Source organism: Vicugna pacos, chromosome 16, assembly GCF_048564905.1.
Source record: "Vicugna pacos chromosome 16, VicPac4, whole genome shotgun sequence".
Lineage (NCBI taxonomy): Eukaryota > Metazoa > Chordata > Mammalia > Artiodactyla > Camelidae > Vicugna > Vicugna pacos.
In genome coordinates this window covers 16,996,355-17,019,367 of record NC_133002.1, presented here as the reverse complement: position 1 = coordinate 17,019,367, position 23,013 = coordinate 16,996,355, and the positions used below count along the sequence as shown (strand labels likewise).

Genomic DNA, 23,013 nt, shown 5'->3' with positions numbered 1-23,013 from the left:
AATTCTTAGCTAAGAAGATTTTCACAAGATTTACTTAGTTATTTGTGGAGTTTTTTTAAGTTATCTATATAGTAAATAGGTTTTTTACAACTCATTCTTTCCCATTTGCTGCTCTAAAACAAGTGTTCCTGTAAACTCATGCAAGGACACCAGGCCCGTAAGATCCCACACGCAAGCTGGCCCCGGCACCGACCCTGTCTTGCAGGGGTTTGTGAAGCACACCGGCACGTCACAAATCGGGGTCTATAACTGAGGAGCTCCCATGTGTTGTCTGCTGAGTGCACTTGAGCGTGGAGTCCCTTTTCCTCAGTGCCTGTCAACCTTAGAACGCACGGCATGGCTTGTCTGCTCTGTCTCTGCGGCGCACACGCTAAGGTATGTGTGTTGCTACCGAGGACACAGGCCTCTCTGCCTGTGGGCGGGGCCTGGGGCTGGGTCCACGCTGCTGACCCTTCAGTGCTGGGGTCGCACTCTGCTTCCTTTTCTCCTCCTACCGCAATCAGGAAGTGTTTAGTGAACGTGTATAGTGGAAAGCTATAAGCTACGGACGCTGAAGGGCCTGCCCCCACTGCCTGAAAAGTCACCAGTCCCAGCCTCGAGCATCCTAGGATTTGGATCAGCCTCAGATTCCATCCCGCGGCTACGGCCAAATGCCCTTGTCTCTATCATTGCTACTGTAAACAGGTGTTTCTCAAGGCCTGTGACAAGGGAAAATGCAACAGAACTGGAGCAAAGGTGCAGGCCCGGACCCACGGGCGCAGGGGCAGGACGCACGGGGTCACGGCGAACTGGGCGGCATGCGCCAGCCCCACCGACCCCGTAGGCAGAGCTTCGCAGAGGCTGTGACCAGACCAGGGTGGCGGACTGCCTGGAAATACGTATTTTTAATGTTAACAGTGGCGTTTCCAATTTTGATTTGAAGCCATTTACGTTAGTGAGTAACACTAGGACCCCAGGAGTGTCCGGCGCCCGTGCTGACGTCCTGAGGGCAGTCCAAGCTGGAGGAGGAGGGCAGGTCCGCCGGCCTCAGTGCACGCGCCACACAGGCGCCTGCTCCTACAGAGGTCTGCTCCTACAGAGGGGTCTGAGGGCCCGCCTGCCCCCAGCCCCTGTGTCAGGGCCCAGGGGGGTTGGGTGGGGGCGGCCGCCCTCCCTCCTTGCATCTGGAGCTGTTTGCTAGGGCCTGGCGGTCAGGGCCCTGACGAGCAGCCCCACGATCAGTGCGGCCAGCGCTGCCCCCAGAGCAGCCCCCCGGCGCAGGGCCAGCTGTTTGGCTGGCAGCCTGCTGGCAGGGGCTGCAAGGGCCTGGGCTGCTTCCGGAGTCCTGAAGAGGTCCAGCTGGCACCCGGGCCTGGAGTATGTCGTCAGGGTCACACCCAGGCAGCCACCCGAAGCCACTGCAGAGGCACAGAGGCACGAGCTCAGCCACACAGCCGCACTCAGCAGCCCAGCTGTGTGACCCTCGGTGGACGCCGCGCCTCATGCTGGGAAAGGCCTTCCTTTTCCCCACAGCAGGCTCAGAGGAGGGGGTGCCATGGGAAGGCACCCTAACTGTCAGTCTGGTGAACAGATAAAGCGATCAGTGAGGAAGGGATCTGCCTGGTGATGCATCGAAGGCAGCCTTCACCCGTGGCTCCAGAGCATGTGTTAACTGTTCGGTCCATCTGCCGCCCACGTTCCCTCGCGACAGTTTAAGCTCCCAGAGAGTCAGCGGGCCCCTTACTTCATGGGCCAGGGCACAGCCGGTGACGAGAGGAGGTCACTGAGATGACTGAGGGCCTTGGGGCAGCAGAGCCCTGGGCCCGGCCAGCAGTTGATCACCAAGGCCCTGGGTCTACACCAGAGGTGCCTGTCTGATTAGCATGGACATCACTGTCATGCGCAGAGGAAGAAAGGCAGCTTCGGGCTCGCATGGTTCAGGACAGCCAGGGGCAATGTCAGAACCCGGCAGAGGTGTTACCTGAAGACACGACAGCTTTCTCGGGCCCAGGCCCGGGCGCCATGCTCTCGGTGCTCGGTGGCGGCAGCCCCACGTGCTTCTGAGCCTAAAGGAGGAAGAGCATGTTTGGTTTAGCCAGCCGCCTCCCGTCCAGCCCTGGCCGCAGCCATGCCTGCCTGTGAAGCCCTGCAGGCTAACACAGGTCATGTCCACACACGGGCAGCCTCGGATGCTCCAGGCCACCGCACAAAGGCGCACGTCACAATACAGCAAGTCACGTGCATTTCCGGTTTCCCAGGGCATCTTGAAGTTAGGTTTGCTCCATCCCGTGTTCTGTTAAGTGTGCAACAGCATTGTGTCTAAAAAGCATTGTACGTGCCTTTGTTAAAAAATACTTGACTGCTAAGAACCCTATCACTGGGCCTTCAGTGGGAGGTACGTTTTTGCAATAGTAACGTCAGAGATCCGCGATCACACATAGCCATAAAGGGCGCAGCGATACTGGAAAAGCCTGAAGTGTCGTGAGAATCAGCAAAATGCGACACAGACGGGAAATGAGCTGACGTGTTGAGGAAGTGGCACCGCAGACTTGCCTAACACAGGGTCGCGACAAACCTCCAGTTTACAAACAGTGCGGCATCTGTGGAGCAATACAAGGTCTGCCTGTGTTCCCAGCGGGCCTCACGCTGGTGCTGTTTTAAATCTGCGTCTATCCGTTGTCTCAGATGCCAAGAGGGCTTGATCCACATGCGAGGGCAAAACCATCCCCTGCGACTTGGAGTCTAAGAACCCCCTTCAGGCTCAGCCTTGAGACTGGGCTGTGCCCTTTTTGTGCCCGGGAAGCAAACACCAGCCTGCCCTGCTTGAAAAGTTCTTCCGAGAGGATGGTGGACAGGGTGGCATCGTCACATCTTCCAGTCAGGGCGCACCCTTGGGGCTCACCTGCGTTCAGACGAGTATGACGGAGCCCCTTGCCTGCTTGGTCTTTACCGGCGGGCGTGGCCAAGGACAGTGTCTGGTGGGGTTTCTCTTTGTAACTAGAGGGTGTTCCTCTTGACACTGGCAGCGTCTGGGGTCCAGCCCCTCTGTGACTCCCCCACACCCCCACCTCCAACCGCAGGTCTCTGCCGGGGCCCCAGGCCTTCTGGGGAGCGGCCTCTCACCTCCTCTGCAGCCTGCTTCCAGTCCATCCGGGCAGCATAGGTGACGAAGGCGGCTGCGGCCAGGAGGACACAGACCAGCATGCCCAGCCAGAGGCCTGCAGGACAAGGTGACAATGGCAGTGTCCAGCGACCACTTGGCCTCGCCCCCTCCCTGCACGCCACTTACCGGTGATTCCCATCCCGGCCACGAAGGTCAGCACGATGCCCAGTGGGAGGCCGATAACGTAGTACATGACAGCGTTCACGATGGCCCCGAAGGCCTGCCTGCCTGTTCCCCGCAAGACCCCGCCGTAGACACACTGTGGGGGATGCAGACGGGGCAAGGGGTTGGTGACAATGAGACTGATGGGGGTCTCGCCGCCAGGCCTCATTCGTGCCCGTGGCGCTGGAACTGGGCCATGCCCTCGTCCCCCTTCCCTCCGAGGGGCTGGGGCCGGGCCCACTTGCCCAGCTACACAAGAGCGGCCCCGGAGCCCCGTCTGGGAGGGAGGTGAGGCTGGGGGCCACCCTCCGGCCGGGAACTCGGACAACCTTCACAGAGTGCGCGTGCTGCTCGCCCGCAGCCGCTGCAGCAAGTTACGGCAAACCAGCGGCTTCAGACAACACACGTGTATGACTTCACAGTCCTGAGACGAGAAGGCTGAAGGGGGCTCCCTGCGCTAAAGGTTCCTCCTGGAGGCCCCCGGGGAATCTGCTCCTCGGCCTCTTCCAGCTTCTGGAGCTGCCAGTTCCTGGCTTGTGGGCCCCAAGCAGCAAAGGCATTGCTCTGAACCCTTGATTCTGTCATCACAGCCCCCCACTGCCTCCCCCTCACTTCTCAGGACCCTTGTGCATACACTGGGCCACCTGGATGATCCAGGACCGCCTTAAACTGGCCCTTAGGGTTCACAAAGTCACCTCTCATCTCTGTGGCCCACTGTTGCCATAGCAACAAACCCCTAATAAATTCCTTTCCTGTTCTCAAAAAAAAAAAAAAAAAAAAAAGCAGGGCCAGACTCTGAATGTGCCCCAGCCCACACCTGGATCCTTCGGCAGAAGATGGAAGCCCTACCAGCTGTCAGGGTGCCTGAACATAACTCCCAGTAATCGGCTGAGCACTGAGCTATGCAGACCTAGGGGTGGCCCCATAGGAAGCTACGTTTAAAAATAAAAACAAGAAAAAGAGCAAAATACAAAACGGGCAGAGACAGCAGCTGCAGTCTGCGGAGGAGGCAGGATTCACAGAAACAGTCCACGCGAGTCACTGAACAAAGCAGCAGCCCTTGGGGAAGGGGTGCTCTCAGGGCGGGCCTGTCCTGGGTCACAGCCAGGTCTCAGCACGTTCAGGAAGACCGACTTCATCCAAAATGCGCTCTCTGACCACAACAGAGTTAGACTGGAGAAGCCTACCAGAAAGGAATCCAGGAACACTCCAACATTTGGACATTGAACAGCACTCTAAACCCACGAGTCAAAAAATAAATCACAAGAGAAAGTTTAAATGTCTCGAATGGAAAAACGTGTCAAAATTTAGTAGACGTAGCTAAAGCAATCCTCAGAGGGAAATGTGTAGCTTTACACGCCTGCACTAGGAAAGAAGGACGGACTTGGCTCAGCAGCCTCGCATTCCACCCTAGGAAACCAGGCGAACAGAGCAAACTACTAAATAAAGCAGCTGGCGGGTGAGAGTGGTGGTCACGGTGACAGCGGTGGACACAGACAACAGGGAACAACAAAGGAAGCCCAGGAGACCAAAAGATCCCGGTCTTTGGTAAGAGCCGCGAAGCTGAAAACACTCAAGATTTGACCTTGGCAAAAATAAGGCCAGGAAAACAGGAAAGTGAAGACACGAATTACCAAAATCAGGAGTAAGGAAGGGGCGTTCCTCCTGACCGCAAAGAAGAGTGCTGTAAGGGAAGGTTGGGAGCAACTTCACGCCAAAGGTGCAGACAGGTTAGTTCAAGTGAACAAATTCGCAGAAAGACACAAATCACTAAAACTGACCCAACAGGAAACAGAAAGTGAATAGACATGTAACAAGTAAATAAACGAAATTAATTTTAAATCTTCTGACAAAAGTCCAGGGCCAGATGGCTCCACTGGCGAATTCTATCAAATATTTAAGGAAGAAATCATCCCAGTCCTTCCCAAGCTCAACACGTGTGGGAGGGAGCACGCAGAGTCCCTGTGCGAGGGCGGCGTTGCCCGGGAGCCAGCGCCGGCTCAGAGCAGCACAGGGAGAGGCTACAACACGGACCCATGTCCCTCATGAACGTAAACACAGAATCTCTTTTTTTCAACTGAAGTATAGGTGATTTACGATGTGTTACTTTCTGGTGTACAGCAAAACGATTCAGTCATGTATATGTATATACATATATTCTTTTTCATATTTTTTACGTTATGGTTGATTATAGGATATTAAGTATAGTTCCCTGTGCTGTACAGTAGGACCTTGTTTATTTTATATATAGTAGTTTGTGTCTGCTAATCCCAAATTCCTAATTTATCCCTCCCCGGCCCCCTTCTCCCTTGGATAGCTATAAATTTGTTTTCTGTGTCTGTGAATCTGTTTCTTAAATGCAAAATCTTTAACAAAATATTAGCAAACCAGATTCAGAAATGTACAGAAAAGAAAGGTATACACCAAGGTCAAGGGGTTTATCCGAGGAACGCAAGGTGTAACATCTGAGAGTCAGTTAATGTAATTACACCATTTTAACAGCATAAAGGAGAGAAACCACAGGGTTATCTCAGTAGATATGAAAAAACAGACAAAATCCTGCACATTCATTAGAAAATGTTAACAACAAATAGGGGTAGGAGGGCCCTTCCTTGACCTGCTAAGGGGCATTTACAGAAGACCTACAGATGACGTCTTTACGCTGAAAGACGGAGTGCCCTCCCCCAGCCTCGGGAACACGGCAAAGACGGGCTCTCGCCACTTCTTGTCAATGCTGTACGGGAGGTTCTGGCCGGACGGGAAGGAGAAGTGAATGACGTGGTCCTCCGTGTAGAAAATCTTAAGGAATCCACACGCCAAAAACCTACTAGAATGAGTTTCACAAGGGCACAGGATAAAAGATCAGTAAATACAGACCAACTGCATTTCTATAAACTTGCAACGACCAACCCAAAAAAGGAATTTTTAAGAAAAGAGATACATTCCGAATAGCATCAAAAAGAACAAAGTATTTTGGGATAAATTTAACAAAAATTGGACAAGATTTGTCCATTGAAGACTACAAAACATTGCTGAGGTAAATTTAAAAAGATCTAGACAGCCGGAGAGACGCTCGGCGTCCATGAACTGGAGGCCTCAGTGCTGAGACGACAGCTCTCCCCACAGTGCTCTACCGACTCAACAGTTTTTTTCAAACCCCAGCAGGCCTTTTAGTGGAAATTAACAAGCAGACTCTAAAATACATACGGAAGCACGAAGGACCTAGGAGAGAAAAAGCAATTTAAGGAAAGAGGACCAAGCTGAAGATTTACACCACCTGATTCCAAGCTCACCATACAGCCGCGGGAGGTGTTGGCACAGGACAGAGGTGTAACACCGGGACCGCACTGCGCCTTTCGGGATAAACCACTTCATTTATGAGCAACTGACTTTTGACCAACATGCCAAGAAAATTCACTGGGGAGAGGCTGACCTCTCACCCACCAAGAACAGATGTCCGTAAGCAGAAAAAGTAATTTAGACCCTTTACCTCACGCCTCACACAGAGATGCACCACAGCGAGCTACAGCGGAGTCTAGGGCCTGACACTCACCCGCAGGAGATCTCTGTGACCCTGGACGCCAGCCAGGGCGTGAGCCATAAAGGAGAAGAAACTGGGAAGCTGGGCTGCAGAGAAGCGCAAGCCTTTGCAGCTCAAAAGGCAAGACATGAACGTCCAGCCGCAGGCCAGGCTTGCAGGTCATGTGTCCCACAAGGACTTGCGTGGAGAGGAATTCTGACAACTCGGCACTAAGAAGGTGGCTGTCATGCGTTGGATTCTATCCCCCAGAAGATAAGAATGTGTCCTTAATTGGAAATAGGGTCAGGAAGGGCCATGTAGCTCAGGGGTAGAGCATGTGCTTAGCCTGCATGAGGTCCTGGGTTCAATCCCCAGTCCCTCCATTAAATCAGTCAAAAGACATACAGACACAGACCACACACCCTTCACAAAGAAAGTGAGATGAACCTTAGACGACAACACAGGAGAAGAATCTAGGCGGCTCGGGCCTGGTGATGACTTTCTAGACATGGCACCAAACACATGTGCTGTGAGAGAAGAAAGTGTCAAACTGGACGTCACTAAAAGCAGATGACAGCTGCTCTGTGAAAGACACCAGGAAGAAGACGAAAAGCCAAGCCACGGACTGGGAGAGGAATCTTGGCGAAACGCACAGTGATAAAGGACTGGTATCCAAAGCACAGGAGAGCGCTTCACACGCAGCAGGAAGACAGCAACCCGACGTTAAAACGGCAGCAGCTCTGAATGGGCAGCTCGCCGAAGAAGGTGTCCCTGGGGCAACTAAGCACAGGCAAGGATGCTACATGTTACTCGTCACCAGGAAATTACAAACTAAAACGGCAGTGAGGCACCACCACACGCTGAGGAGGAGGACTCAAATCTGAGACACTGATGACACCGCGTTCTGGCAAGGATGACGGGAAACGGGAATTGTCACTGGCTGCTGATGAACGGCGCAGCCACTTCGGGAGACTGTGGGGCGGACTCCTACAAAGCTTAACGCAGTATTTCCACACTAGTCAGCGATTGCACACCCAGGCGGTGACAGGAAGAGCTGAGAACTATGTCTGCATGAAACCCTGCACAATAGCGTTCAGAGCTTCATTCATAATTGCCAACTGGAAGCAACCACAGCGCCCTTCCGCACGTGAGTGGATGACCTGCGGTAAATCCAGACCATGAAATATCGGGGCTAAAAAGACAGGAGCCATTGGAAGACCCAGCGGAGGGAGCTTACTCAGCGAAGGGAGCCAATCTGAAAGGCTACACGTTGTGCAACTCCAACTGTAAGACATCGGGAGGGACAATTAGGTGGGTGATGGCCGGGCTGCGGGAGGGGCGACATCTGGGGAAGGGGAGGAATGAGCAGGTGGAGCAGACGATTCCTATGGAAAATTACTCGTGTGACACTGAAACAGTGGGTACCTGTCATTATCCATTCGTCAAAACCCCCAGAACACACACCAGGAGTGAACCCTAACGTGGACTGCGGACTCTGCTCAACAACGATGTATCAGTGTTCTTTCATCAGCTTAAACGTGCTGCACTAACACAAGATGTGAACAGCAGGGGAAACGAGGGGAGGAAGAGGGGGCTTATGAGAGCCCCGTATTTTCTCAACTTTTCTATAAACCTAAAACTGCTCTTAAAATCTATTTTTAAAAAGTCTTAAGATGTATACATCAATCAAAATTCATCAAACTGCACATTTGAAATAAATGCAGTTTGCTGTACAGGGACCACACCACAACGAAGGTGTTTAAAGGAAAAAAAAAAAAGAGCATATACCCCAATGGCAACAACGCAGGCCTGTTGTCAGCTTTACCTGACAACGCCAAGTTGTAACATAGTGTTTACGTAACTCATAAACAATGTATATAATACAACATATACATATAATGTTCATGTGCTACGTCAGCACCAGCATTTAATTTTGTTGCACTTCTTAATTTTCACCACTCTAATGGGAATTAAATGATATATAGTATTGCTTTAATTTGAATGTTACTGATTACTAATAAGGTCGAACGTCTCTCAAGAAAAAAAAAGTTTGAAGACAAGCACTACCAGGACCTGGCGAGGAAGCGGAGACGCCGGAATCCTCGTCCTGTTGCCGGAGGAGCGCAGAATGAGCCAGCCACTTGGGAAAAGTTCGGTGGCTTCTTAGAAAGTTAAACATAAACTCACCCTTAAACTTGACACCTCAAACCCCTAGGCTTCTGCCGAGAGGAATGAGAACCCATGTGCACACAGTGGCTTGTCCGGGAGCACTCCCAGCAGCTCGTAGCCGCAAAAGCCAATGCCTGAAACAGCTCAGATGGCCCGCGACGGACCAGCGGGGAGACAGACATGCCAGAGCCACACAACGCGCTGTTGCTCAGCCACGAAAAGGAATGAAGTCCCAAAAAATGTTACGACGTGCAGGAACCTCCAAAACATTACGCTAAGTGAAAGAAACCAGATCCAGAGGACTGCGATGCTGTGCAGTGTTCACAAACAGCAAGTTCCCACTGGCAGAGAGCAGATCAGGGCACTGCCGCTCCGGCCACGGGAGCAGGGGCTGGGGGCAGGGCAGGCACCAGGGGACTGGGGCGGGGGTGGTGAGGAGAGTACTCTACAAGGGGGCTGCAGTGCTGGCTGCACGAGTACGTATTTCTGTAAAATGACTGAATTCTGCACTGAAGATGAGGATATAGCTCAGTGGTAAAGCATGTGCTTAATTAGCATGCACAGGGTCCTGGGCTCAACCCCTAGTTCCTCCATTTAAAAAAGTATAAATAAATAAATAAATAAACCTAATTACCTCCCCCTCCTAATTTTTTTAATAAGTAAAATGAGGGAATTTTATGGCATGTAAATTCTAACTCAAGAACGGTATTAAAAATATAAAGATTAGGTCCATGGGAAGCATAAATGAAGAATAACGTAGCCGGGAGGAAAGCCAGGAGGAGGCAGACTCAGAAGGCACCATGCCCCTCACAACCGTGAGCTGCAGAGTGGCTTCCGAGCCACCCGGCGGGCAGAGAGTGCACCGAGGAGCTGCCCTGGGAGCGGGCAGAGGGGCAAAGCTCCCCCAACACCTGAAGTTGCAGGAGGAAGTTCTCAGCTGCAGCCTGAGAAAGCTTGAGAAAAAGTAATACTAGTGTCCTTAACATGAGTGTCCTGGGACGAAAGCAGGAACAGAATCTAAGGCGGCTGCTTGAATGTTCTGCGTTAGAAGGCAAGGCTCTGACGACAAGGCCCAGCCTGGAGCACAGGACCAGAAGTGCGCTCCAGGCACGCTGCCTTCCGAGAGCCCGGGAGGCTGCAAGGCCAGCCCCAGAGCACGCGGCAACGGGGACAGGGCGCGCTGGGACTGCTGCAAGATCCCTCCGTGAACACCACCTCTCCCGCGGGGTTACTGCTTTTCACAGGAGCTGGCCGCAGTCCTCGGCAGGGGTTCTGCCTCCGTGTTCTGTGCTGGTGAAGACACACTCCACGCGGAGACGTGGACTTAACACCAGGGGTACCTGCCTGGGGAGCTCACGCGACCCAAGACGTCAAGCAGAAGGCAGGACTTCAAGTCCTGCTTACCAAAAGAGAGCCTAGTGTTTGCTTTTTTAAGGTCCTGCCTTGAAGAATTCACCTAGTCCCCACTGCACTCACCGAGGCCTGACCTAGAGCGACCAGAGGGGCAGGAGGCAGCCTTGAGCGACCAGAGGGGCAGGAGGCCGCCCGCCTGTACCCGGGCTTGACTCAGCCCTCAGAAACGCCCTTCGCGCTGCACCTGGCGCGGCTGCTCCTGACCGGGAGAGGCCTGGGTCCGCGCCGAGGCCCCGGCTCCCAAGGAGGCAGGGAGGAGAGGGTCCGCAGACTTACACCCGGCGAGCGTTTAGCATCTGGCCAAACTGCCGGTGTCTCTGAGTTGCTGGCGTCGCAGAGGAGAAGCCAGGTCATTGCCTTGAGTGATAACAGACCCAGCTGGGCAGGCAGGCGCTTTGGGCACTTACTCTAGGGTCAGCCCTCTCTGTGCACTGCCGGGCTAACACCCCCGGCCCTGACCAGCCTCGGGCGGCCCGCGAGCACGGGGCTCAGAGTGGGACTCACACAGACGGCCTCAAACAGGTGGAAGACGACGTAGAGCGGCAAGACCTTGTTCACCAGGGCGACGACGTCTCTGTGGGAGACACAGGAGAGAGCGTTCCCGCGGGGAGCCGAGCCACGCCCACACCCGCAGAGCCCCTTCACAAAGGCCCTTCTGTCCCGCCGCTCCCCCCAGCTTTCGGAGTAAAGGTGGTCACCCCGCGCCAACCCAAACAACACTCTTCACCCACGGGAGCCCCCGCAGCTGTGCACCGCCCTTCGACAGGTGCCTTGTCTGTGGTCAGGCCAGGGGTGGAGGCCCCGGCCCAGGGACAAGACGCTGGCTTCCCCGCAGTGGGAGCACAGCCAGGGAGCCAGGCCGAGCGACTGGTCTCTGAGGACCAGCAGGGACGTGCCCGGCATCCCCCAGAAGTGAGGGGAGAGGACGTTCACCTACTTGTCACTGGTGAAGATGTGCCCCAGCTGCCCTCTCAGGGCGCTCAGCAGGGTCCCCACGAGCAGCGTGGTGCCGACTGCAGGAGACAAAAGGCGTCGCTGTGGAGGGTCAGCCCAGCCCCGCCTTCACCTGCACTAGGGCCCTCGTTTGTGGCCCCGCAGGAAGGGTCACACAGAAAATGCTTTTGCAGAACACCAGCATCCCCTGGGAGCTGCTTGGGAAGACAGGTTCTCATGCTCCATCCCAGCCCACTGAATCAGAAATGGCTGGGCGGGGCTCTGTGACCTGTGTTTCAAGCCAGCCCCCGGGGCGAAGCCCGACACCTCTGCTCTCCACATGAGCAGCTCCGATCTGTCAGCCTCAGAGGGCAGAGGCGGGCGCGGGGTCGGGCAGGCAGGGCCCAGGCTTCTGGGGATGCGGGGAGGGCAAGCTCGCCCCCACCAGGGTCACACTAAGTGATGGAAAATGACAGCCCAGCGCCTGCGGCAGGGGAGGAGCGGGAAGGGGCCCAGCAGGTGGGAGACGCATGTGCGGCCCATCCAACGGGCTGCTCTGGGCCCCATGGCAGGTGGAGCAAACAGGTCTGGAAGGCCGCGACCCACCCACCTACGCAGAGGAGGCCCGAGACAGCTGACCGCTTGGCTTGCACCGTATCTGCAGCTCCCAGGGCCGTCCCCACTCGGACGCAGACGGCGATGCCGAGCCCCATGGGAATCTGGAATCAGAGACAAGACGGTGCTGTCGACGGAGCCCCCACCCGCCCCTGGGCCAAGAGCAAGGAAGGCGGCAGGAGGAGACGGGGCGTTTGTGACTGCTGGGGACGGGCGGTGAGGCCTGAGGCTGGGAGATGCAGCCGGGGTTCCAGCCGAACCCACCCCCGCTGTTCCGTCAGACATCACAGGCAGACTGGCCTTGCAACCAAAATCAAGGTGTTGCCAAAAACTCATGAGTAAATGCATTTTAAAGAGGTGAATGTGGTCTGAAGCATGCCAGAAAAGCTGCCTGCAAGAGAAAAAAAGGTTCTGTGGAAACCTTTGGTGAAAATAAGAATCACCTCATAAATCAGTTTTGTCCACGTAGATTTTTGTGACTCCCTTGCTTAAAGCTGGAGCCACAGACTGCGTGCCCCAGAGGCTGGCAGACACACACAGGACAGTGATGCGGGACAACCCACACCTCTGGGAAGAGGGGGCTGCCGGCACCCTGTGGAGGTGAGGAGACACCGTGTGAGGGGCGCTGTCCCCCAGAGCCCAGCAGCCGGCCGTGCAGGGAAGTGGGCTCGCTGCCACGCGGGATGTCCCATTTTTCACAAGTCTGGGGTTTGGTGTGAAATCTCCCAATTTGAAACTGTGCTAATTCATTCAAAAAAAAAATGTGAACATCGTGGGTTCAGTGCTACCCTCAGCAGAGCAGCCATGGGACACATGCAGGGGTCTGGCAGGGCCTGGGCCTCCTGGGCACAGGGGTCCTCAGGAGACAGGAGGCCTTTGTGGGGACAGTCTCCCCACCCTGAGACCCCCAGGCCATCAGGGGGCTGGGTGAGGGGGGAGCTGGGGAAGCACCCCCAAGGAGCCTCACCATGTAGGTGACGGTGGCCACTTCATAGATGACAGCCTGAGCAGAGAGGTCCAGCACGCTGAGCAGGCCTGCGGGGAGCACACGGTGAGCAGACGGCCCTGCGCAGACAGGACGCCCCTCACTCTGGGCCAAGGGGCAAACAGTTTCCAAGAAAAGTTCCTGCTTGGCCTCAGCCTTCGGGGAAGAGCTGCCCCACTGCTGTGAAACTTCCCGCAGGCCGCTCCCCGTGTGGTCAGGGTCAGGTCTTTCCTGTGGGGGGGCACAGCGAGGGAGGGGGAGTCCGGACCAAGCTCAGGGAGCCTGAGTTCGGGTCTCAGCCCTGCCAGGGTATGACTCTGACGGTCTCTCTTGGGCTTGTGGCTCAATTTTCTCATCTGTAAATGGGGGTCGGGGTGGACGGCAAGGTCTCTCCCAGCCGCTCAGCCCTGACTGTTTGGACTCTGTGCCGAGCGTGCTGATGAGCACAGACGTCCAGGTGATGCCCCGCACCTGCTCACGTGCCAGCAGCGCCCACTCAGTGCCAGGCCTACGCCGGGTGGTGCGGGGCCCAGGCCTGCCTCCTGGGAGCCCACAGCCTGGTGGCGAGACGGCCGGGCTGGTGAGTGGCCCACCCTGGGGAGAGGGCTGCCCAGGCGGTTCCCTGCGCTTCCACGTACCCATGAGGAAGCTGCCGATCTCGTAGGCCCACCACTCGATGCAGGTCATGAGCATGCTGGGCACGGCCAGCGAGAAGAAAGGGCCCCAGTCCTGCAGGCACTGGCTGGACCAGCCTAGGAGCAGAGGCCCCCCGCTGAGCAGCTGGCCGCCCTGCGCCCACCCACCACCAGCCCCGGGCCCTGCCCCCGCCACTCGGCAGCTCGCAGGGTCCGCACAGGGGGCAGGCCAGCCGCTCAGGCGCTGGCAGGGTCGGGTCGGGGGCGAGGAGGCTGCCGGGCTGGTGCCTGGATGGCTGGGGCTGGGAGCCTGGGACACTGCAGAGCCTTGGGCAACTACCCTGCCCCTTCTGGGCCCCATCTCCTCATCGGAAAATTTCAGTTCTTATCTTTGCCCCCCTCCCCAAAGGGTCGTGGAGTGGGTGGCATGACACCAAGGACGCCAGGTTTCGCAAGGCAGGTAGGGCTATGCAAACACAGGGCCTCCCCGCCCACGTCTGGGCCCCAGACCAGGAGAGCTGTTCCTGAATTGCCTGGAGGCGGAAGCCCCGCTCTCAGGGTTGGGTGTCAGGGGCTGAAAGCTTGCAGCCCGAGCCTGGGGGAAGGTCTGCGTCCAGGCCCCACCATACATCAGCTCTGGCATTTGGGGCAAATGACTTAAACTCAGTCTATGCTTCCTCTCCGTAAATAAAAGGGGCAGATAAGGTGTCATCTGAGATAAGGAATGTGGGCCACTGCTTCCACCTAGGATTCTGCCCATGTTATTACTCCACCCTGAGTAGAGCCTGCCAGAAAGCTCCCTGGGCATGGTTCCACCGTGCCCACACGCTGGGTGGGGAGACCTGGGCCTTTGAGGGAGGGGCTGCAGAGGGATGTAGCCAAGTGGACGGGCCCCGAGGGAAGTGGAGGTGCGCCTGGGACAGGCTCCTCCAGCGGACTCCAGCTGGGCCCCCACCTGCAAAGTAGCCCCCAGGGCCCTCCTGGGGGCCCAGCCACCCCACGCTCACTCAGCCCCTGCACCTGCCCACGTCTCCCGGTGCAGCTTCTTCAGGACGATGTGGAGGAAGAGGAAGGCGGTCTGGGCAAACTGGGAGAAGATGTTGGCGTAAGCAGAGCCCCTGGAGGAGGAGGGAGAGCAGGGCTGGGCGGAAGGACGGCCCCCTTCAGAGGGGGACTCCTCTGCTGGAGCGGGGGGCACGGGGAGGAGGGACACAGGGGCACAGGCATGGCTTGATCCGCACCCCCATCCCGGACCAGCCTCATCCAGGAGCCACCAGGGTCCTGGCATCGTTCCTCCAGTGTCCTGGTTCCCACTCTCAGCCTCTCCTGGAAGACCAGCCCAGGGGCTGTGGCACCTCTCCCATCCCCTTGGTGGGGAGTCCCCAGAACCTGAGGGTCCAGCAGCCCCCACTTCTGGATGGCAAGGGCCACCCCCACTGTCCTTGTCATGGGTAAGGCCATGACAGTGACCCGCCTGCCCGCTCAGGGGTGGTGCTTAGTGGGCCGTGCTCCCGGTCCGGCCCCTGCAGCCCACCAGCCCCAGGGCTCACCTGACCCCCCAGCCCAGCACAGAAACCAGGATGTAGTTGGCCAGGCCATTAACACAGTTGCCCACGATGCCGCTGAGGACCTGGGGCCAGACGACGCCCTGAAATGGGTGAAAACCGGCCTCACTACCTGGAGGCGGGGCCAGGGGGGCTCGCTGGGCACCCGGGGGGTTGGACAGGGGCTGGGGACACACAGCTCCTTGCAGAGGTCCAGAGGGGAATAGCAGAGGAGGGACCCCAGGGGCCCCTTCCCCCAGAACAGGGACCTGTACCTGATTTTGCAAGTATTTTGCCAGCAGGCCATAAAGAAAATTCGCCTGTATAAAATAAACACATGCACACAAATCAACAGCTACCAACACAACACCCAACCAGCAGGAACAGTCGTTTCTTAGATGAGTTTAGGGCAACCGCTTGGCCAGAGTGTCAGGGACGCTGCGCCGCCGCGGGCTGGGTGCTGACTCTGGCCAGGGAGGCCCTGGGGAGGGGACCAGCGGCAAGGAGGGAGGCAGGGAGAGGGCGGCTTCAGCGGAAGAGACAAGAATCTGGAGGTGGGTGCTGGGGACAGAGCGGTGGGTCTGTGGAGGACAGAGGGCATGTGTGCCTGTGTGTGTCGGGGTCGCCTTTCCTGTCCTCCATCAAAGCCTGGCCCAGGGCCTGCGCCCCTGCCCCGCCACCCCCTCAGCCCACCACCTCTCGTCAGGGATCGGGATCCAGGAGCCTGGTTCAGACACTGGCCCTGCCTCTTGTGAGCTGTGTGGTCTTAGGCAAGTTACTTAGCCTCTCTGTGCCTCGGTTGCCTCATCTATAAAGGGGATGATAGCGTGTGTGTGTGCTTAATATTCATTCGTACATATATATGCGAAGCTAACATCGCAAAGTGATTTCAAAACAGTACCTGGCACTTTTAAATGTTCCAGGAGGTCAGGTGAACGTTATGTGAGGGTCACTGGTCGTCACTATCATCATTATTACTACTTTATCGACTAAGCTTTGCAGTGCTGTCGTCTGGGAGGGACTTTGTTTATCTGATAAAGGAGTTGCCGCAGGGATAACTTGTTTCCCCCGAAGCAGCCCCAGTGGTCTCATCTGATAAGATACTGTCACTTGGTCTGAGGAGTCAAAGGCACGGAGGAGAAAGACCAGAATTTCCGGGCGCTTCCACTGATACAGGAGAAATCTGGAGCTGGCTGGGCCCCAAAGGGCTAATGGCACTGGCCTGACAGACGGGACGGTGTGGCTGGGCTCACCCTGCCAGGCCTGGTGTCCCCCTCGGGGCATCCACCCAGCCCCTCCCTTCCCTGCTCCCCCCTCAAGAGCTCCGTGCCCAGGGCTGTGCTGTGGAGGATAAGGGGGGTGTCAGAGGTGGGAAGGTGAGCTCTGGTGGAGAGGCCACCTGACACAGCCCCGCCACGTGGTAACTTGTCACTCAGCACCAGCAAGTCAAACAGTGCAGCATGGACTCAGGGTGGACGTGCAGACCACTGCTTCGGGCTAGAAGTCTCAGAAACCAGTCTGAAGGTATGTGCTGCTTACTCAGTAGTTAATAAATTAAGAGGCAGGGGTACAGCTCAGGGGTAGAGCACGTGCTTAGCACGCACACGGTCCAGGGTTTAATCCCCAGTCCCTCCATTAGAAAAAAATCAAGGACCTCTTGCCCATAAATAGAGGAAGGAGAGAATATTCAATAGTCTTAGAAAAAGTTTGTTAGAAAGAGGGGTGAAAGTCTTAAATGCATAGAAGGGTTCAAAGAAAATACAGGCAAACATGTCTACAATCTTGCGATGGGTTAAGTGGTTTTGAGCTCAGACAGACACCATCAAGGGTGGGGTCTAAGGGTCTGTCGTGTAAGCACTGAAAATCCTCCAGGCCAGAAATACCCAAAATTAAAAGACAAGTGAAGGACTGGAAAACGTTTGTGACTTACATGACAAAGGGCTGAGGTATCGTTTGACAAGAGTGATAACAATTAAAAGATTACTCCACTAAAACAAGCGAGGGATGTTGCCAGTTCACAGAAACAGGACAAGTGATCGATAAACGCATGAAACCACACTCAACTCCGTCAGCAATAAGATGCGTGAGGAAACAGCATCTCTAATCGGAAAGAAATGTTCGTAATAGTCTGTGCTGAAGAGGGTGTAGCTGGCAGGGGCAGCACTGGGACAGACTGGGGTCAAGAACCACGGACAGAGCATCTCCAATTCCGATGGTGCATCGCGAGGAAGTCATTGCAGACGTTCACAAAGATTTCCCTATTGAATCACATGCAGAGACTGACGACATGTTTGAAAGGGAAGATTATAAAACAGCCTACACACACGGCCCCGTTTCAAACTGCACGTGTGCCTGTGTGTTTACGAACAGACATAACCCCAGAGAGACATTCACTTGCGTTCCCTCTGGGTGGTAGAGTTACAGGAAAGTTGAGCTTTTTCTTCCCTATGCGTTCCAGAATTTCTCCAGTAAACAGTTTTCTAATCAGAAAAATGTGTTATGCTGCTTTTTAAACGTTCAGTCTGCACCGACCTGAACAGGAACTTTTCTCCAGTCACTGGCATGGGGGCTGATGGCTTCCCCAGCTGATGGGGGGAAAGGCAACAAGCCAGAACCCAGGGGAGTGTGAGCACCCCAGCAGACACAGGCACTTACCGGGAGCGCCGGGATGTAAATCTGCACGTACTCCTGGGTCAGCCTGCGCGACAACCACAGCTCTGAGCGGCCCAGCCTGCGCCCCGCGGCTGGGGGCTGGGCGGCCGCCCCAGGGACACCTTGGGTACCCCAGGTTTGAGGAGAGGCTTCACCCCGAAGGCCTTGGCCAAGACAAGTGGAGCCTCAGCAGGCAGGGTGCTGCTGCCTTGTGCGAGGAAGGTGCCAGGAGGCGGGGTCCAGGGACCCCCACCGCGTGGACTCTGGGCTGGGGAACCCAGACTCGGGGGGACATGAGGTTTGTAAGGGGGGAGAGGCTGTATCGTATTCAGAAAGAACAAGATGTAGTGCACATAATATAAAGCAAACAAGGGGTGCCCATGCGGAGATACATCTAAAATTAGTAACAAGCCATCTAACTCATCAGACGTCAGCCCAGCCCCTTCTCCTGCCCGGAGCACAGGGTGGTGCGCACTTCACTGCTTCAGAAGCAACCGCCAGGCCCCAGCCACAGGCTCCGGCTGCAAGCACCCTGCAGATCCCTGATTTTCCTCCTCAGTTAAAACTGGTCGCTTGCCTGCCCCCTGCTGGTCAGCAGGCTGTGCGGGAGAATCCCCAAACCACGGAAACGTCCCCAGAGGAGATGGGCTTGTGACAGCTCCGCCCTGGAGAAGCTGGGGGCGGGGGGGAGGGGGTCCCCGGGGTCCCTTGGGGGGCAGTCTGGCACCTGGACACGGCCGGGTCCTGCCTGAAGAGCAGCAGGATGTGCTGGGTGTTGAGGAAGAGCGCCCAGCAGGGGAGGCAGCAGAGCAGCAGCACCAGCACACCCCTCTGCAGGATGACCCCCACGTGCTTCTTGTTGGGGCTGCCGAAGCTCTGGAAAACAGCCGGGAAGGCCGTCTGCGCCCTGGCACCTGCCTCCCCCGCCCTCTGTGAGCCCAGCTAGGCTGTGCCTGCGCCGTGCTGGGCGGCCCTCCATCACACCCAGCGGCTTCCTCCGCGTGGGCTCAGCCCGTTCGCCAACGACATCCGATGCGGGAGGCACTCCCCAGGCCACAGGGGCTCAAGAGCTAAGTCTCCCTGGGGTGAGAGGGAGCCAGGGCCAAGCCCAGGTCCCAGACCCTCCCTGAGGCCGGAAACCCTGGGCCCTGAGCCGCGCTGGGCTGAGGGCCCCCAGGGGTGGGAGGCCCCATTCGTGCACCCTCAGCATGGACACCCAAGGTCAGGGGCTGTCTTCCCTCCCATGACGCTCTTGCCCACCTGCCCAGACTACTTTCAAGGGGAGGGTCTGGTCCCTGACGGCATGTGGTCCTCGGGGGTGAGCTCTCCTGGACAGCTCTCCTGCCCAACCCCCACTGCCCCCGCAGCCTACTGACAGGCTCCCACATCCAGGGGGCACTGAGAGGGCTTCGGTGGGCCGCCAGCCCTGCCGCTTCTGCAGCAGCTGAGGGACTGGCTCTGCCCCTGCCCAGCTCCTGGACACCCACCTACCTGGGACATTAAGGTGTCACAGGCCGAGGACAAGCCGAATCCGATGGAAACTCCACAGACATTAACAAACTGGAGCCACATGGGAGAAAACACAGGCTGTCAGGTGGAGCCGAGGGGGAACCCTGCACCTGAGGGGCCACTCAGCACCCAGAGACCCTCCTGGCCAGGCCCTGCCTGCGCACGCTGGGTGCCTACAGTGTGCGAGGCCCTGAGGTCCAGCTGTGACTGCAGTTGGCAGGTCTCAGGCTGTGTCTTCTCCCAGGAGCCCAAGGGAGAGGTCCCTGCAGGCCCGGCTTTACTCACAGCCACCGAGAGGGTCACCGCTGCCAGCTCCACCTTGCCCAGGTGCCCGCAGAACATGGAGCTCACGACATAGATCATGAAGTTCAGCATCTGGAAGAGGAACTGGAGGCCGGTGGCCGGGGTCAAGGGACCTGCCTGGTCTTGTCCCAGCTGCCAGCACACCCCATACCCCTACTCACACAGGAGGTTCTCCAGGTCCTGTGGGGCCAAGCTCAAGACCCGCAAAAGCCCCTCGCAGCCTCCAGGGAGTCGCCCCAGCAGAGAAGCGAACGTGTGGCCGAGGCCCTGCCCCCGCCCCCGGCAGCAGCTGCACCAGCCTGAGCCCTGGTTTCCCTGCACGAGGAGCGCCCAGCGCAGAGGCTGGAGCGGGCACGCTCGGCATGTGGCTGCTGCGGCCGTCTCGTCAGGCCGCCAACCAAGAGGGACTCACACACACCAAAGCCTTAGGAACGGCCCCGCCCAGGTGGTGGGATTAGAAGTAAGTTTCTTCTAACTTTTTGTTTTGTGTGAATCTCTTACAGGAAGCACACATTTATTAGTCCTTAGGGCCAGAAAAAAAAAGTATCAAAAACCACTTTCCCTTTGGAAATAAAACAGGCAGAGGCCCCCCGTCCCCTGCAAACGCCCCACAGGGAGACCCCCAGGCTCCTCACATCAGTGGACCAGACTTCCCGTGAGCTTCCGAAGGAGGACACACTCGCTTCTCCTGTGGGGGGCCGCCAGCTGCTGAGGGAGGCCAGACCCCCCTGCACCCAGGGACTGTCCAGGGACACCTGTTCTGCATCACCAGGCTCTAGGGGGCGGCCCCTGGCACCACCTGGACCTGGTCAAGGGGGTGGTCTCTGGGGAAGCCTGTGAGTGCCCCGGCCCCCTGCGTCGTGCCTGGACGGCAGCTGGTCCCCCAACCCCGCCTCCTTACCAGGGGTCCGGAAAGGACAAAGAGCGTCCACGCCTCAGCTCCAAAGCCCACGGGGACCAGCCTGCGGAGCGCAGGGCAGCGGCGCCCTTGGTCTGGGGGGACCGTGTCTGGGAGACTGTCCATTCCAAGCCCCGCCACCAGCCGCCCTCCACGCCTGAGCGCTCCCTCGGCCGACCTCGCTCAGCTGGCCTGGGTCACCCTGCAGCCTGGCTAATGAGTAAGGGGCCGGAGGAGGGGCCTCCGCGGCCACCTGTGGGATGGGCCCTGCGGCCCTGCCGCCCAGCCCATTGGCCCCAGCGCCAGGGAGGACAGGACAGAGCCCTGGGCCCCCAGCAGTCAATTAGGCTGACCTCTTCCCGGGGTTTCAGCAGCAAAGGCCCGGGAGGAAAAGGTGTAGGGCAGGGCTGAGGTGCTGGGCGCCTTACACCTCGGCACACAAGGGCCTCCAGGACTCCCACTTCACAGATGAAGAAATGGAGACTCAGAGATGCAGCAACAGAGCCCAGGTTCCAGCCAGGGGCCGAGGCAGGAGGCGCAGGGACACAGGGCCCGTTCTAATGAGGGGCAAAATGCTCTCTGCCCCTCCAGCCGGAAGGCGTTCAGTGTACAGGTCGGCAGCAGCTTCACCACGTGGGGTCAGGATGTCCCTGGGTCCCCGCGGTGCAGGGCAGCTCGAGGTCAGCTCATCGCCCAGAGGGCAGGGCCTCGGCTGAGAGTCCTCCAAGTCCAGGCCCACAAACAGCCCCCGGAACTGTTCCGATGTGAACTCACGACTTCCTACTGCTCCTGGGGAGGCTCCCTCGCGCCCCTTTCAGGCCTGGTCAGGAACCAGAGCAGGGCCTAGGGATTCCGGACCTTCCACCAGCGCCGCGCTCCCCCCGGGCACAGGGCTTCGGGGCTCCTCCTGCACCGGGGGGCCTCCCGGAGCGCCCGGAGGTTGACTTGCAAACCACTGTGCCTCCAGCCTTTTTCAGTGAACTCCCTCCTCTCGGGTGCCGTGATTGCAGATTCAACCAGCACCACATTCAGTGGCTGCGCCTCAGCCCCCCAGCATGGTTTTCCAGGATTCGGACCCACGGAAGCTGACAGGCGTCTAGGAGCAGAGCTGCAGCCCGCCTAAGCTCGTCCCGCGGCCGGGCGAGAAAGGCGGGGCCACTTCAGGAGCGCCGCGCAGCCCTGGCCCTGCGTCCCCGCCGCTCTCAGAACCCGCACCGCGGAGATGGGCGGCAGCTCAGCTCAGCCCCTGGGACTGGGGGAACCTCACCCTTCCCAGGCGGGGACTTGTTCCTGAGCCCTTGTTCCCTGGGCACAGCCACCTCCCAGCTCTCCCTTCTGCCAACACTGGTGTCAATCACACTTCACTGGTGGAAAGAGAAGCGACCTGGAGGCCGCGGGGAGGGCGGGGCACTGGCAGGTGCTCTACAAGGAAACTCAGCAACTGCCCTGAGAATGAGAAACTTGGGGTCTTGAGGGCACGCCCGTGAGATGACTCAGCAGCAAACAGCTTCAGTCCCAGAGGCAGGATGACCCGGGCAGAGCCAACCCGCGAGGGGAACAGAGGGGAGGGGTGGGAGGGGTGGGGAGCGGGCAGGTTGGTCACCCAAAGGATGGGATGCCGAACAGATGAAAGCTGGCATCGCCTGTACACCCTGCATCATAAATGACCCCGCAACTTAGCGTCTTGGATCAGCCCCCGCTCATCTCTGGGGGGTTCACTGCCCCTTCACTGTGTGAGGTCACCCCGGGGCTCGCCAGGGGCACAGTCTGTGGTGGGCGCCTGCAGTCAGCGAGTGCTCTGCTGGGGCCCCGTCTTCCTTCATGGGCCCTCTCTGGGCAGCTCGGGCATCTCACCACGTGGAGCTGGCCTGGAGAGGGAAAATTCCAGAAGCGCCAGAGGAAGCTCTGGACCCAAGTCAAGACCCAACCAGGGAAGTTACACAGGTCACTGCTGCCTGTCGGCCAGAGCCAACCACGGGTGCCTCAGGATGGGGAAGGTGGAGAGGCTGCAGCTTCTGGGATTCACCTTCACTCCTGTCTCCTCTCCCGTCCACCCCTCCTCATGCCCCAGCCCTGAGCGAGGGCAGAAAAGTAAGGGGTCAGGACTGCCCAGAACTCTCACAGGGAAGAAGGAGCCAAAGCTACTAGCTCCTGGGGTTGAGGAGGCTTCCAACCAAGGAGAGGGAGGCTTCCTGGAGTTGGTTCCGGTGCCCGGCAGCCTCTGTGTGCCCTGAGACACTGGAGCATGCTGAGAAGGGCTTAGCAACTCACTAAGGAAGCACGTGTGGAACTGGGCCAGAAGCCACTGACCCAGGCACATCGGGTGGCCTAGCAACCCCGGGGGGCCCTTGGGCTCCCTCTTGCCACAGACCAGCTGCAGCGAATGCCAGCAAGGCCACCCCAAGAGGACTCCGTCTCCAGCTGCAACACCTGCAGCATCAGGAGGTCAAGTCTCCCTGGGGGGCCCTGCCCTGAGGAAACTGACAGCCCAGCATCCTGCCAGGCACAGCTGGGGCTGGGCCCCTGCGAACCT

General features: G+C 57.7%; 1 protein-coding gene across 2 annotated transcripts; it reads right to left on the bottom strand.

Annotated features, from left to right (window-relative positions):
* Nucleotides 1–865: 865 nt before the first annotated feature.
* Nucleotides 866–21,813, bottom strand: LOC102535536 (multidrug and toxin extrusion protein 2). Of its 2 annotated transcripts, XM_006213832.4 has the most exons (17): nucleotides 20,484–20,811; nucleotides 19,565–19,666; nucleotides 19,262–19,330; nucleotides 18,498–18,646; nucleotides 17,774–17,816; nucleotides 15,394–15,438; nucleotides 15,125–15,222; nucleotides 14,595–14,692; nucleotides 13,578–13,691; nucleotides 12,922–12,989; nucleotides 11,950–12,058; nucleotides 11,344–11,419; nucleotides 10,911–10,980; nucleotides 3,269–3,401; nucleotides 3,103–3,197; nucleotides 1,961–2,045; nucleotides 866–1,397 (listed from the first exon to the last, which is right to left on the bottom strand). In XM_006213832.4, the coding sequence occupies exons 1-17, from the start codon at nucleotides 20,604–20,606 to the stop codon at nucleotides 1,177–1,179; spliced, it is 1,698 nt and encodes a 565-aa protein (XP_006213894.2). In that variant the 5' UTR covers nucleotides 20,607–20,811; the 3' UTR covers nucleotides 866–1,176. The 2 variants fall into 2 exon arrangements, with proteins under 2 accessions (XP_006213894.2, XP_072794589.1); XM_072938488.1 differs by lacking the exons at nucleotides 19,565–19,666; nucleotides 20,484–20,811 and adding an exon at nucleotides 20,834–21,813.
* Nucleotides 21,814–23,013: the final 1,200 nt, after the last annotated feature.